This window comes from Pseudorca crassidens, chromosome 1 (genome assembly GCF_039906515.1).
Source record: "Pseudorca crassidens isolate mPseCra1 chromosome 1, mPseCra1.hap1, whole genome shotgun sequence".
Classification (NCBI taxonomy): domain Eukaryota; kingdom Metazoa; phylum Chordata; class Mammalia; order Artiodactyla; family Delphinidae; genus Pseudorca; species Pseudorca crassidens.
This window is the reverse complement of record NC_090296.1, coordinates 82,402,769-82,415,742: the sequence shown is the minus strand read 5'-3', so window position 1 is coordinate 82,415,742 and position 12,974 is coordinate 82,402,769. Positions and strand designations below refer to the sequence as shown.

The following is a 12,974-nucleotide window of genomic DNA, read 5'->3' as shown; positions in this document are numbered from 1 at the left end:
CTGATTGAAAATAGAAAACCATTAGAAACCTGTAACCATTAAAGAAACTGGATCAGTAGAAAATGATAGTGAAAGGCGACAAGATGAGGGAACAGGAGATGAGATACAAAACAGAGGAGGGAACTGTCACAATTAGGATACTGCTCTAACTCCTGGTGGCAAATTCTTAGGCACAGGCAATACGCCCCTGCTTCTTTACTTGGCTCTTTCCCAAGTCCCCACAGGCTGTCAGAACTCTGAATTGCTAGAATTAAACTAAATAAGCTTAAACAATTCTCTTCACCCTCAACTGGGTCTGCATAATTTGGAGAGGGGCCTGTACAATTCTGATGGAATCAAACTCAGTGATCTAAGAATTTAACAGCCATGAACCTTTATTAACTGACTTACACAGCAATATCTATGTAACAAAAAAACCATTTAGAAACACAAGAATATCCAAAAACATAATGATAGTTGTAGATCTTCAGCCTTTAAATTGAAGCAAACACACACACAAAAAGGATACATAAGATTTGAGTAATTTAGTAAATAAGGTTAAACTTTATAAATTCAAACCTTTATATTACAGTGAATTGAAGTCTTTCAAAAGGTTACGGATGTTGGAACAAGGAAGGATCTCAAATCAATAATTGAAGTTCCTACTTCAAGAAACTAGAAAAAGGAGAGCAAAATAAACCCAAAACAAGATGAAGGAAGAAAATATCAAATAATAGAAATGAACAGAAATAGAAATTGAAAATAGATGGGGGGGAAACTCAATGAAACAAAAAGCTGGTCTAAAAAAAAAGCAACAAAATTGATAAATCTCTAGTAAGACTGACAAATTAAAAATGAATACACAAATCACCAATTTTAGGAATGAGACGGGATATTGCTAAAGATCCTTGTAGCCTTTAAAACAGTACTTGAGATACTAAATACAACTTTACACTCAAATTAGACAGCTTAGAAGAAATGGACCAATTCTTTGAAAATCACATTATTATCAAAACTCAACCAATATAAAATAGATAAACCTAAACAGTTCTGTAACCATTAAAGACGCTGATTTTGTAATTTAAAAGCTCTCAAAAAGAGATCACTCTTGGGAATTCCCTGGCAGTCCAGCAGTTAAGACTCCACACTTTCACTGCCAAGGGCCCAGCGTTTGATCCCTGGTCAGGGAACTAAGACCCCACAAGCTGCAGGGCGTGGCCAAAAAAGAAAAAGAAAAAAAAAAAAGAGAGAGAGAGATCTCTATACTGAGATGGTTTCACTGGAGAATTCTACCAATTATCAGAGGAACTAACATCAATTTTTCACAAACTCTTTCAGAAAACAGAAGAGGAGGAAATACTACCCAATTCATTTTATGAGGCCACCAATATCTTGATACCAACACCATACAAAGACAGTACCAAAAAAAGAGAAAACTACAGACCAGTATCTCTCATGAATTTAAACACAAAACTTCTCCAAAAATAGTAGCATATCAAACCCAACAATATACAAAAAGATTACACACCATGACCAAGTGGGACTTATTCCAGGAATACAAGGCTGGGTCAACATTAAAAAAATCAATCAGTGTAATCTATATCAACAAGCTAAAGATGTGATCATATCAACTGACACAGAAAAAACCTTTGACAAATTCCAACACCCATTCATAATAAAAAATTATCAGCAACTCAATAAAAATCATCTATAGGGACTTCCCTGGTGGCACAGTGGTTAAGAATCCACCTGCCAATGCAGGGGATACGGGCTCAATCCCTGGTACGAAAAGATCCCACATGCCGCGGAGCAACTAAGCCTGTGTGCTACAACTACTGAGCCTGTGCTCTAGAGCCTGTGAGCCACAACTACTGAAGCCCGTGCACCTACTGAAGCCCGCGCACCTAGAGCCCATGGTCTGCAACAAGAGAAGCCACCGCAATGAAAAGCCTACACACTGCAATGAAGAGTAGCCCCCGCTTGCCGCAACTAGAGAAAGCCTGCGCACAACAATGAAGACCCAACACAGCCAAAAAACAAAACAAAAAAATCATCTATAAAAAACTCTATAGCTAACATCATACTCAAGGGTGAAAGACTGAATATGTTTCCGTTAAAATCTGAATGAGGCAAGGATGTCCACTATGACCATTTTTATTCAACACAAAACTTAAAGTTCTAGCCACTGCAATAAGGAAAAAAAAAAATAAATAAAAGGTATACAGGGCTTCCCTGGTGGCACAGTGGTTGAGAGTCTGCCTGCCGATGCAGGGGACACGGGTTCGTGCCCCGGTCCGGGAAGATCCCACATGCTGCGGAGCGGCTGGGCCCGTGAGCCATGGCCGCTGAACCTGTGCGTCTGGAGCCTGTGCTCCGCAACGGGAGAGGCCACAACAGTGAGAGGCCCGCGTACCTCCAAAAAAAAAAAAAAAAAAAAAAATAAGGTATACAGATTGAAAAGGAAGAAATAAAGCTTTTCATATTTGTAGATGACATGATTGTCTACATTAGAAAATCCCAGGGAATCTACCACAAAACCTCACAGTTCAGCAAGGTAACAGGATGCAAGATCAACACACGAAAATTAATTGAATTTCTATACACATACAATGAGCATGCACTAACCAAAATTATAAACACAATACTATCTACAATTGCTCCAAGAAAAATTAAACACTTAGGTATACTCTTAACAAAACATATCTTTAGGATCTATACATTGAAAATTATAAAATGCTAATGAAAGAATTCAAAGACCTAAACTGGAGACATACCACATTCATGGACTGGAAGATTCAACGCAGTAAATATGTCAATTCTCCCCAATTGACCAACAGGTTTAATACAATTCTTGTCAAAATCCAGTAAAGATTTTTGTTGACATAGACAAGATCATTCTAAAATTTATATGGAAAGGCACAAACCCTAGAATAGCTGAAATAATATTGAAAAAGAAGAATAAAATGGGAGAAATCACTTTACCCACTATTTGGACTTACAATACAGCTACAGTAAAACAGTATGTGATACCTATTGTGGGATAGACAGAGCAATGGAACAAAATGGAGAACCTACATAAAAATGCTCAACTGATTTTTTAAGAGTACAAAAGTAATTTAATGAAATGACAACTTTTTCAACAAGTGGTTCTGGAAAAAATTGGACATTTGTAGGCAAAAGAACTGAACCTTGACCTAAGTATCACACCTTATATAAAAATTATTTAAAATGGACCACAGACTTAAATATAAAATATAAAACTATAAAACTTAAAATAGGATAAATCTTCAGGATGCAGGATTAGGGAAAGTGTTCACGAACTTGACACCTAAAATGTGATCCATGAAAGGAAGAACTGATAAAGTGAACTTCATCAATTTAAAACTCTGCTCTGCAAAATATCCCGTGAAGGTTAAAAAGACAATCTGTAGACTGGGAGAAAATATTTAGAAACCATATATCCTGAAAAGAACTAGTATCTAAAATTTAAAAAAAACCTTCAAAACTCAACAGCAAAAAAAACTAACAATCTAATGAGAAAACAGGAAAAGGACACAAACAGATATTTCACTAAAGAAGATACAAATAAGCACATAAAAAGATATTCAACCTTAGCCATTAGGGAAATGGAAATTAAAACTACAACGAGCTACCACTACACACGTATCAACACGACTAAAATAAAAAATACTGACTACACAAATGCAGGCAAGAATCCCTAGAAACTGGATTGCTCATACACTGCTGGTGGAAATTTAACATGGTACAGCCACCCAGGAAGAAAGTCTAGCAGTTTCTTATGAAACTCAGCATAAAACTACCATACAACCCAGCAACTGTACTCTTGGTCATCTATCCCAGAGAAAAGTCAGCACCCAGATCTAGGACTTCCAAGTCTCCAGAACTGTGAGAAAATAAATTTCTGCTGTTTAAATCAGCCAGTCTGTTGTGTTTTGTTATGGCAGCCTGAGCAGACTGATACAAGAAGTCTAAATCATACCATCACAGTGTACACCTTAAACTTAAAAACAAAGAAGCCTAGTACACAGAAGGCTCTCAAACAGCTGTTGATTAATTAAAAGAATAATATCAATCAACCAATCAACTAAAAGCATGCTACATTCAGATTATAATTTAGTAAGGAAATATTTAGAAAACTATTAAGTAAGGTCAATAATTTGAGATCAAAGATTTTGGGCTTTAGCTATTAGGGAGGCTATTATCCATTATAATAGATTAGTGGCAATGGGAATGTAATGGAAAGGTTGTGAAATATATCACAATCAGGTATAAAAGGGAAAGATGAAGCCAAGATAATCATGATGAACCTGATAGACTAGATCAACCAGTATAAATCAATAACTAAAGAATGAAATGTTAGTTCAAAACAACTGAATAATAAGTATTAAGCTGACATTTTCTAAAAAGAGGAAATAATAGCAACCAGGAAGGTAATATGGGTTACATTCTAAATCTTAATTTTCAGGAAACCGCTCACACACACACAAACACAGGAAACCGCTAACATCCCCCCCGCCACACACACAGCTATTTTTTGCTCCAAAAGAAAGAGAATAGAAATGCAGCAGGCAGGTTTTTTTCCCCTTCAAGGAATATTAGTAGTATTAAAGAATGAACTATTTTAAAACTGCTGGGAGAAAGTCACAAAATTCATGGTTGTACAGAAAAGTAATTAATAGTATAATTTATTATCTTTTCAATGGATTGACCCTAAAATGAACAGGTGATTCTAAACTAGATGAATGTTATTATTATTAGCATTTCTTTCAATTACAGTCCTTCACAGCAAAACTGGTTTGCCCAAGGTGCTTCCTCTAACTCAATTTTCCTATTTGTCCATCTGTGAGTTACCTGTGACAATAAAAGGGAAATTGTTTCTGCCATTATTATTTCCTCAGGACTAGCAAGCTGTATGTACACATTCTCTATTCCACATACAACTTGTAGTATACTATCTTTATAGTATTTAATTAATGTAAAAGAGGGGCTAGCATTTCTCTAAGTTCAATGCATGCTTTTAGTGAACGATGAGTAACTCAGTAAGGCAACATCGTGGAAGTGTTGTCTTTGGGAAACAGGTAGATAGATTCAAGGAAGTAAGGGTCAGATTATACGAGTTTATTGTGGTGAAATTAAGGAGATGAAATTGTATCTAGGAATTTTTGGGAAACTACTAAAGGAATATGAGACCCAAGCTTTAGAAAGTTCAGTATTGTAAGCAATACAAAAGTTAGAGAGAGGTGAAAACTGGGCCTTGAACAAATATTAGAAACCTTATCTGCAATAATACAGACAAGACTGAAGAGGGGTAGAGATGAAAAGGATGAAACAGAATCAAGAATAAAGAAGACCTGATTGAATAAATGGAGGAATCACTCATACCTAGGTTTATGACTATTTTTTTCTATCTATCTATCTAGTTACGACTGTGTTGGGTCTTCGTTGCTGTGCGCAGGCTTTCTCTAGTTGTGGTGAGCGGGGGCTAGTCTTTGTTTCGGTGCGCAGGCTTCTCATTGCAGTGGCTTCTCTTGCTGTGGAGCACGGGCTCTAAGTGCGCAGGCTTCAGTAGCTGCGGCACACGGGCTTCAGTAGTTGTGGGTCACGGGCTCCAGAGTGGAAGTTCAGTAGTTGTGGCACGTGGGCTTAGTTGCTCCATGGCATGTGGGATCTTCCGAGACCAGGGCTCAAGCCCATGTCCGCTGCAGTGGCAGGCAATCGGATTCTTACCCACTGTGCTACCGGGGAAGCCCTCTGACTATTATTGATGCATACTTTGATATCATTCACCAAATCCATGAAAAGTCCAAGATCTTATACAGTGTAGCATAAGAATTTAAGTAAGAATATAGATTTATCCTACTTTAAGAATACTGAAGATTTAAAAATCTGAACATATAAACTAAAATATAAGGCCTTGTTCATTATAGAAATCTTTATTCAAATGTTACCTAGATCTTCTCAGTAAGGCCTTCCTTGGTTATTCTAAGTAAAACTTTAACTAACCTCCCCACAAAAAACCCCTACACTCCTTTTTCCCCAGCACTTAATACTTTCTAATATTATGTATAGCATAATATTCATTTACTTATTTATTTACGGTAGTATTTCTCTGGCCCTCACCACAATGTATGTTCCCTTAGGAATGGGGATTTCTGTCTTTGTCCATTTACATATCCCCAGTGCCTAGAACAGCAAATATCTAGCAAATAGTAGATGCTCAATAAATATTTGTTGCATGAAAGACTCACCTTTAAATACTGAATTTTCCCTTTTAACAATGGGTATTCAACAAAGTTCCTTTAGTGTAAGGTAAGATTAAAACTCAGCAACAGGGGCTTCCCTGGTGGTGAAGTGGTTAAGAATCCGCCTGCCAATGCAGGGGACATGGGTTCAATCCCTGGTCCGGGAAGATCCCACATGCCATGGAGCAACTAAGCCCATGTGCCACAACTACTGACCCACATGCCACAACTACTGAAACCCGTGCTCCTAGAGCCCATGCTCCACAGCAAGAGAAGCCACCGCAATGAGAAGCCCGTGCACTGCAACAAAGAGTATCCCCCACTCGCCACAACTAGAGAAAGCCCGCACGCAGCAACGAAGATCCAATGCAGCCAAAAATAAATAAATAAAACAAATAAATTTTTTAAAAAAAACAACTCAGCAACATATTTTCCACTGAAATATCAATGAAAGAGTGGTTTAAATGACTGATAAGGAAAATTCAGATTGGATTTAAAAAGAAAATAATAAAAGATACTAAATATAATAAAAGAATTAAAGAATAATAAGAATAAAATAATAATAAAGATAATAAAATAATAAAAGAAGCCAGAAGGAATCTAGCGAAATGAGTGGCACAGATAATAGAGTAAGCATCAAACTGTACAGCAAGGGATGGGAAATAAAATAGAAATGACAGGAAATTGTAAAACTCCTCAAATGGAAAAGTTCTGGTAACAACCAGATCCAGGAAAGTAGCCTGCTGAAATGAAGACCAGAAGGTCAGGCCATGCAAAGAAAAGTAGCCAAGAATGATGATGAGGCTCAGATGTGGAAAAGTTGGCATTTAGAAGGAATTGCTAAGATCAGTAGATGAAAATAAAAGCTAAAGGATGGTGTTCTGAATGGTACAGAGTATCAGTAAAAAAATGTCTATATGTGGGTTATATAGTAACATTCTGTGAGGGGAACAAGGAACAACAAAAATGCTGACACTACCTCTATTCCCACTCCCACTTATTTCCCAACTCTGTGATATTATGGTGAACAGGAAAACCAGTATCTTTCAAGAGACAGAGCTGCTGAGTCCTAAGGGTAATGCCAGTTAACAGAATTGGTTTTTTAGTGGAGGAAGAGTACTGTAGAAGGACTGATGTTTCACAATAGAATAATTCACAGAGGCACAGTGGGAAAGGCTAAGCAGAAAATTGTTCTGTACTTTATAAAGTTCAATCCAAGGCAGAAAGATATTTCCCTGGTCTTTTGGGGTTTCCCATGGTGGAAAGGAGGATGAGTCTCATTTTTAATAAAGCTACTGCTATGCTATAATCATTTTATTTTCTTCTTTAAAAATACTCGAGTTTTGCTTTAGGCTCTAATAACTGTAAAGAAACTCCATTTTAGAAATGTATCTTTTTAAACAACAGAACTATTATCTCATAGGCATTTTAATTTTTATAAACCACTTTTATCCACAACCTAATTACTTATTAATCCAAAACAACAATTCCTTAATCTCTTTGGCAACTTCCTAAACTTGATATCTCCTGCTTTTTCCTTTCTTTGTTTCAATTATTATACTTAGTATAAACTCTAAGTTTACAATGATACCTATAAGTTTGCTTTGACATTGAACAGTGCCTTTTTCTATTTTCCACAGAACATCTTAAGTACAGAGGTTGTGGTTGTAAGTCTTACTGTATCTTTCTATGTAGCCCACTCGATTTTTGTCATCTCTTAGCACACAATATGCTTTAAAAAGCACAATAACATTGATTAGTAAATTTACAGTATTTTATTGTCCTACAATAAAAGCTTAAGAATGGCTAATTTAGATCCCCACAGTTATTAAAAACTTTGTTTAGTAGTAAATATTTTAGCAAAAATTTAATATCATTATTGAAAGTTTATTCAGGTACTTATAAAGACTTTAAAAATGTATTATAGTTCAGTATTTTAGATTTTCCTATCACATACAATTCAACTAAAAATGATCAAATAATTTAACATATACATATGGTAAGATGACAAAATGTTTGCCTATAAAATAGCAATGTCACACCAATAGAGAAGAGCCACTACAGAAAAATGAATGCAAAAGAGAAAGTTTCTATCATGGAGATCTGAAGCACTACAGTAAAGATTATTTATACAAATTAACAGTTAAGTTTTAGTTAGCATTTAAAAAAATGTGATCCAAGATAACACTAATTTATATTAAAGAATTAAAGGGAGAAATCAAAGCTATAAAGATTTAGAAGGAAATGGATGATACAACTCATACATATCAAGAAAAGGGGTTCTGAGAAGCTATCCTTGTCAAAGACCATTCCATACATCCCTAAGTATCTGGGAGAAAGTACTTTCATTATCTTGGGCTACAACACCAAAGCCTGGTGTTTTTTCAATTTCTCCTGAATTATCAATAAAGTATGAAAGCCAATTACATAAAGCAGTGCTTTCCAACTTATTTCTCAGGCATACTCAGAAAAATAACAATTATAAGGCAACCAGAAAAGAGAAGGAGCCTAGTGGTTAAGAGGCAAAGAGACTTGGAGGCTCCAGCCACTTTTACCTATTCATGGCACATAGCTTGGGAAGCTCTAATTTAGATTAGCAACTTGGGAAATAAACTCTACCTTTGTAAGTATCACAAAAACAAGCAAGTTATAGGTAAGCATCAGAGGAAATAATTTCAGGTCACTCTGAATGAATGAATACTGAGCAAATTATACAAAATACCACCTTCTTGAAAAATCCTCATCAGCCTGCTCTTGATTTGTGCTCCCTTTCTTATCAAAAAAAAAAAAAAAGAAAAAAAAAGAAAAAAGAAAAAAAGAGTGAAATATAACCCTCTGGGAAGTGTAACAAGACATTTTTAGTACAAGTACTTGTAAATCTAAGACTGGAAAAATCTTCTACTAAATGCTTCGTTCACTCTTCAGAAAAGCCATCTTTCATCTTCACTACTGTAACTAGTATTTTGACTATTATAAGCCCTCTTTAAAATATTATCTAGGGCTTCCCTGGTGGCGCAGTGGTTGAGGGTCCGCCTGCTGATGCAGGGGACACGGGTTCGTGGCCCAGTCCGGGAGGATCCCACGTGCCGTGGAGTGGCTGGGCCCGTGAGCCATGGCCGCTGGGCCTGCGCGTCCGGAGCATGTGCTCTGCAGTGGGAGAGGCCACAGCAGTGAGAGGCCCGCGTACCGCAAAAAAAATATATATATATATATTATCTAGTATTTCTTTATTAGCTACACAAGTGGCTATAGGTACCTCATTACTAATTATCCATGCTTTCTTAAAGGACACAAGTTTTTTCCTGAGGTATGAGGGGTAGGTATCTCACTTCATTTCTAGAATTCATCCAAGGTAGAGGACTCTAAGATGTGACCCACAGACAAAATGGGTAGAGAACACAGTTTGTAGCACTATCTTTTACATGATTAACTATTACATAAGAACAATATTAAAGTTCAGTTTACTCATCAAGAAGGATATTAAAGAAAACTATCATTAACTTTGTAAACTTATAGATTCAACAGTCACAGTGTACACCTGTTTTATATTACTAGAACCCAGAAAAATGGATTAAAATAAAGCCAATCAATAAAAATATCTATAGAAATGGACATTAATGACCCCCAAATGCGGTGATAATGTAAAAGAATAATACTTCAATTCTGTAATTGCTTCAGAAGTATCTTAGAAGTGTATTATGCAGCAGAAGGGGCCAATTAATCTGCTTATTTCAATGTCACTGTCCCATTTGTCTTGAGACTTCACAAGACTGCTACTTTCAATTTATGGCCATGCATTATTGCCTCTGCCTTTGGTCATACAATTTCCCCATAACCTAAAATGCTTTATTATAACTATTCCCTACAAGAATTAAGACAATCCTCCAATTGAAAGTAATGTTTCCTTTATGTCTACACTGAGAAATATTTATCATTCCTGTTTCACAAATAACAAGCTTCCTCGAGGAGAAATGGTTAAGTGAAACAACCGTTTTGATTCCTAGGTCAGTGCTTCTATCAAAAGAACCTATTTTCTTGTTAGTCTATTATGATTCTACACCTTAGGATTAAGTTAAGGCCCTTTTTTATGTCCCACATTAGGAAATAAGTTTGTATTATGTCCAAATCCCAGGCTTACTCTCTCTAAGCTTATGTCAAAGCCACACTCTGAGCAACCACCTAAAACATTAATCTGAGCTTATCTCTGACCAGCCTCACTCCTAGTGATGCAGATTTGGTTCCTTATTTAATTTTCCTCAAGTAAACTGTCCATGCTCATCAATATAGCCAATAGAGTAGTCCCTTGGTATCCACAGGGGATTGGTTCCAGGACCCGCCCCCCAGCCCCCACTGATACTAAAATCTGCAGATGCTCAAGTCCTTATATAAAATGGCATAGTATTTGCATATAACCCACACATCCTCCCTCCCATATACTTTAAGTCATCTCTAAATTATTTATAATACCTAATACAAAGTAAATGCTATGTAAATAGTTGGCAGCACAAGGAGAATTCAGGTTTTGCTTTTTAGAACTTTCTGTAATTTCTTTTCCAAATATTTTCCATCTGTGGTTGGTTGAATCCAGAGATGTGAAATCCATGGATACGTAGGGTCGACTGTGTTGTTTCACTCTGATATTTTTTTTCCCTCTTTTTCACATCTAGGTCATCTTTTCCTTGTTCTTATGCTTTTTCTAGCAAGCTTTTTTTCCCTCCCTTTCTCCACCTTTGACTTCTTTCTTCTCTTTTTCCATCTTTACTATTAAAAAATGCCTTAGATTGTCACTATTTTATTCAGTTTCTAAAATCTACAACTTCTTCTCCAACACTCGCCAATTATCAACAGCTCAGACAAAAAGCACTACACTCCAGGATGGGTCACCATAGGCTCTCTCTTAGAAGTCTACAAGCCATATTTTAAATAAGCATCAGTATATGTTAGCCACCATGTTATCTAAGGCCAGAACCACATTTAAATATTTAAACTTTTAGAGATGACATGTTAAATTTATCATATATACTTCTGACTTCAAATGGGGTTTCCTAGTCCTAAAACCACATTCTGGTTAATTGAGATACACAGTAGTAAATCCTAAACTCACAAAAAATTAGAGTTAGAAGGCTTTCAAGACGATTTAGGAAAACTCTCCAGTTAACTGAGACAGAAACTGGAGCACAGACAAGTTAGGCAACTTTTAAAATTACTGAAATAATTCAATAGTAAAAAATATCCAGAAACCAAGAACCAAAATTAAAAGTAGTATAAAATGTTCATGTATAAAAGAATTATTCAACATTTAAAACACATTTTCAATAGAAATAATACTATAGATGCTGAATGAGCTCACAAACTAATCCACAGATATATAGTTAAAGGGAATAACAGTTATGTTCAAGAGTCTTGGAAATTTTGGGCACTTTTATTCTCTTTTTGCTTCTAAGTTGTATGCTTTCTGCTTAATGCAGGAATGACATTAACATTACTCAGCTTTTTAGATATGATTTGTTTTTGGCTCACAAATGAAATAAAAGAGAAAGAGCTTTCTACACTAATTAAGAGAGAGTAGACGTCTAACATTATCAAAGGTTAGATTCAAATTTTTAAATATATGAATGTAAGAAAACACTTGTCTGGGTGGAAGATAGTAGAGTTAAAACCTAGGATGGCCACCAGGTAGTCATATGATGAGCCTAGATTGATAGGCGATGAAGAGAAACAATCTGAGAACACAAGAGTCTAGGATAGGGGCCAGCAAAATGTTTCTATAAGGGGCCAGATATTTACAGTCTCTGTTGCAACTACTCAACTCTGTCACTGCAGCCAGAGACAAAATGTAAACAGATCAGCTTGGCTATGTTCCAATAAAACTTTACTTACGGACATAGAAATTTGAATTTCATATAATCTTCATGTTCATAAAATTATTACTCTTTGATTTTTTCCAGTCATTTAAAAATGTAAAAACCATTCTTAACTCATGGGCTGTACAAAAACACATGACAGGCCTGGATGTGGCCTGTGGACTATAGTGCCAACCTCCAGTCTAGGCAACAGTGGGGAGAAGGGGAAGATGGTGCACCTGGGTTAATAACTAGGGGGACTATTCATGAATGTTCTTGCATTAAACCTAACAGAAAAGCAGCTCCCCTCTAACACATGCACATTAACGTCAGTCCCAGCTGCAAAGAAACAGGCATATTTTGCTGTCTTTAACTTTAAAAGAGCTACAGAAACAATCACTGATCCTGGACAAAAATAATTTTCATAAATAATAGTATACTAATCATAATTTTAAACAGAAAATTCATTCTATAGAATTTTAAAATTATAGCAATAGATGCATTATTCATTACCATTTTGTCCCTGAGTCGCTCTCCACGGATAAAAAAGTCAGCACAGCCATTCTCTTCCTGGTGAGGGACTTTGAAGACAGTGACGCAGCTTAGTCCACTCCCTCCAAGTGGTAACCATCCACCACTTGAGTCATCCCGGGTCATCACCACAGCTCGCACTCGTGCATAACTATTACTAAAATAGATGCAAAGATTAGAAGTTAGCTTTTCCATAAACAAAAAACAGCCAAGGTGTCAGTCTTGCTTGAGAAACCAAAGACCACATCAATTAACGTGTAGTAACTAAAGTGTTTACTACTTCCATGACAGTCCACAGACAGTAACCTGATTGAAAAAGATCAAAAACCACAGAGTAACTGACTTAAAGGTTAACTTA

At 36.1% G+C, this 12,974-nt stretch overlaps 1 protein-coding gene across 1 annotated transcript in view; it reads right to left on the bottom strand.

Annotated features, from left to right (window-relative positions):
- The window catches only part of SPRED1 (sprouty related EVH1 domain containing 1), a 118,639-nt gene that overhangs the window by 56,724 nt on the left and 48,941 nt on the right, over positions 1 to 12,974 (bottom strand). The window contains exon 2 of the mRNA XM_067742453.1: positions 12,599 to 12,773. Coding sequence (XP_067598554.1) covers positions 12,599 to 12,773 — 175 coding nt within the window. The remainder of the gene's footprint in view (positions 1 to 12,598; positions 12,774 to 12,974) is intronic.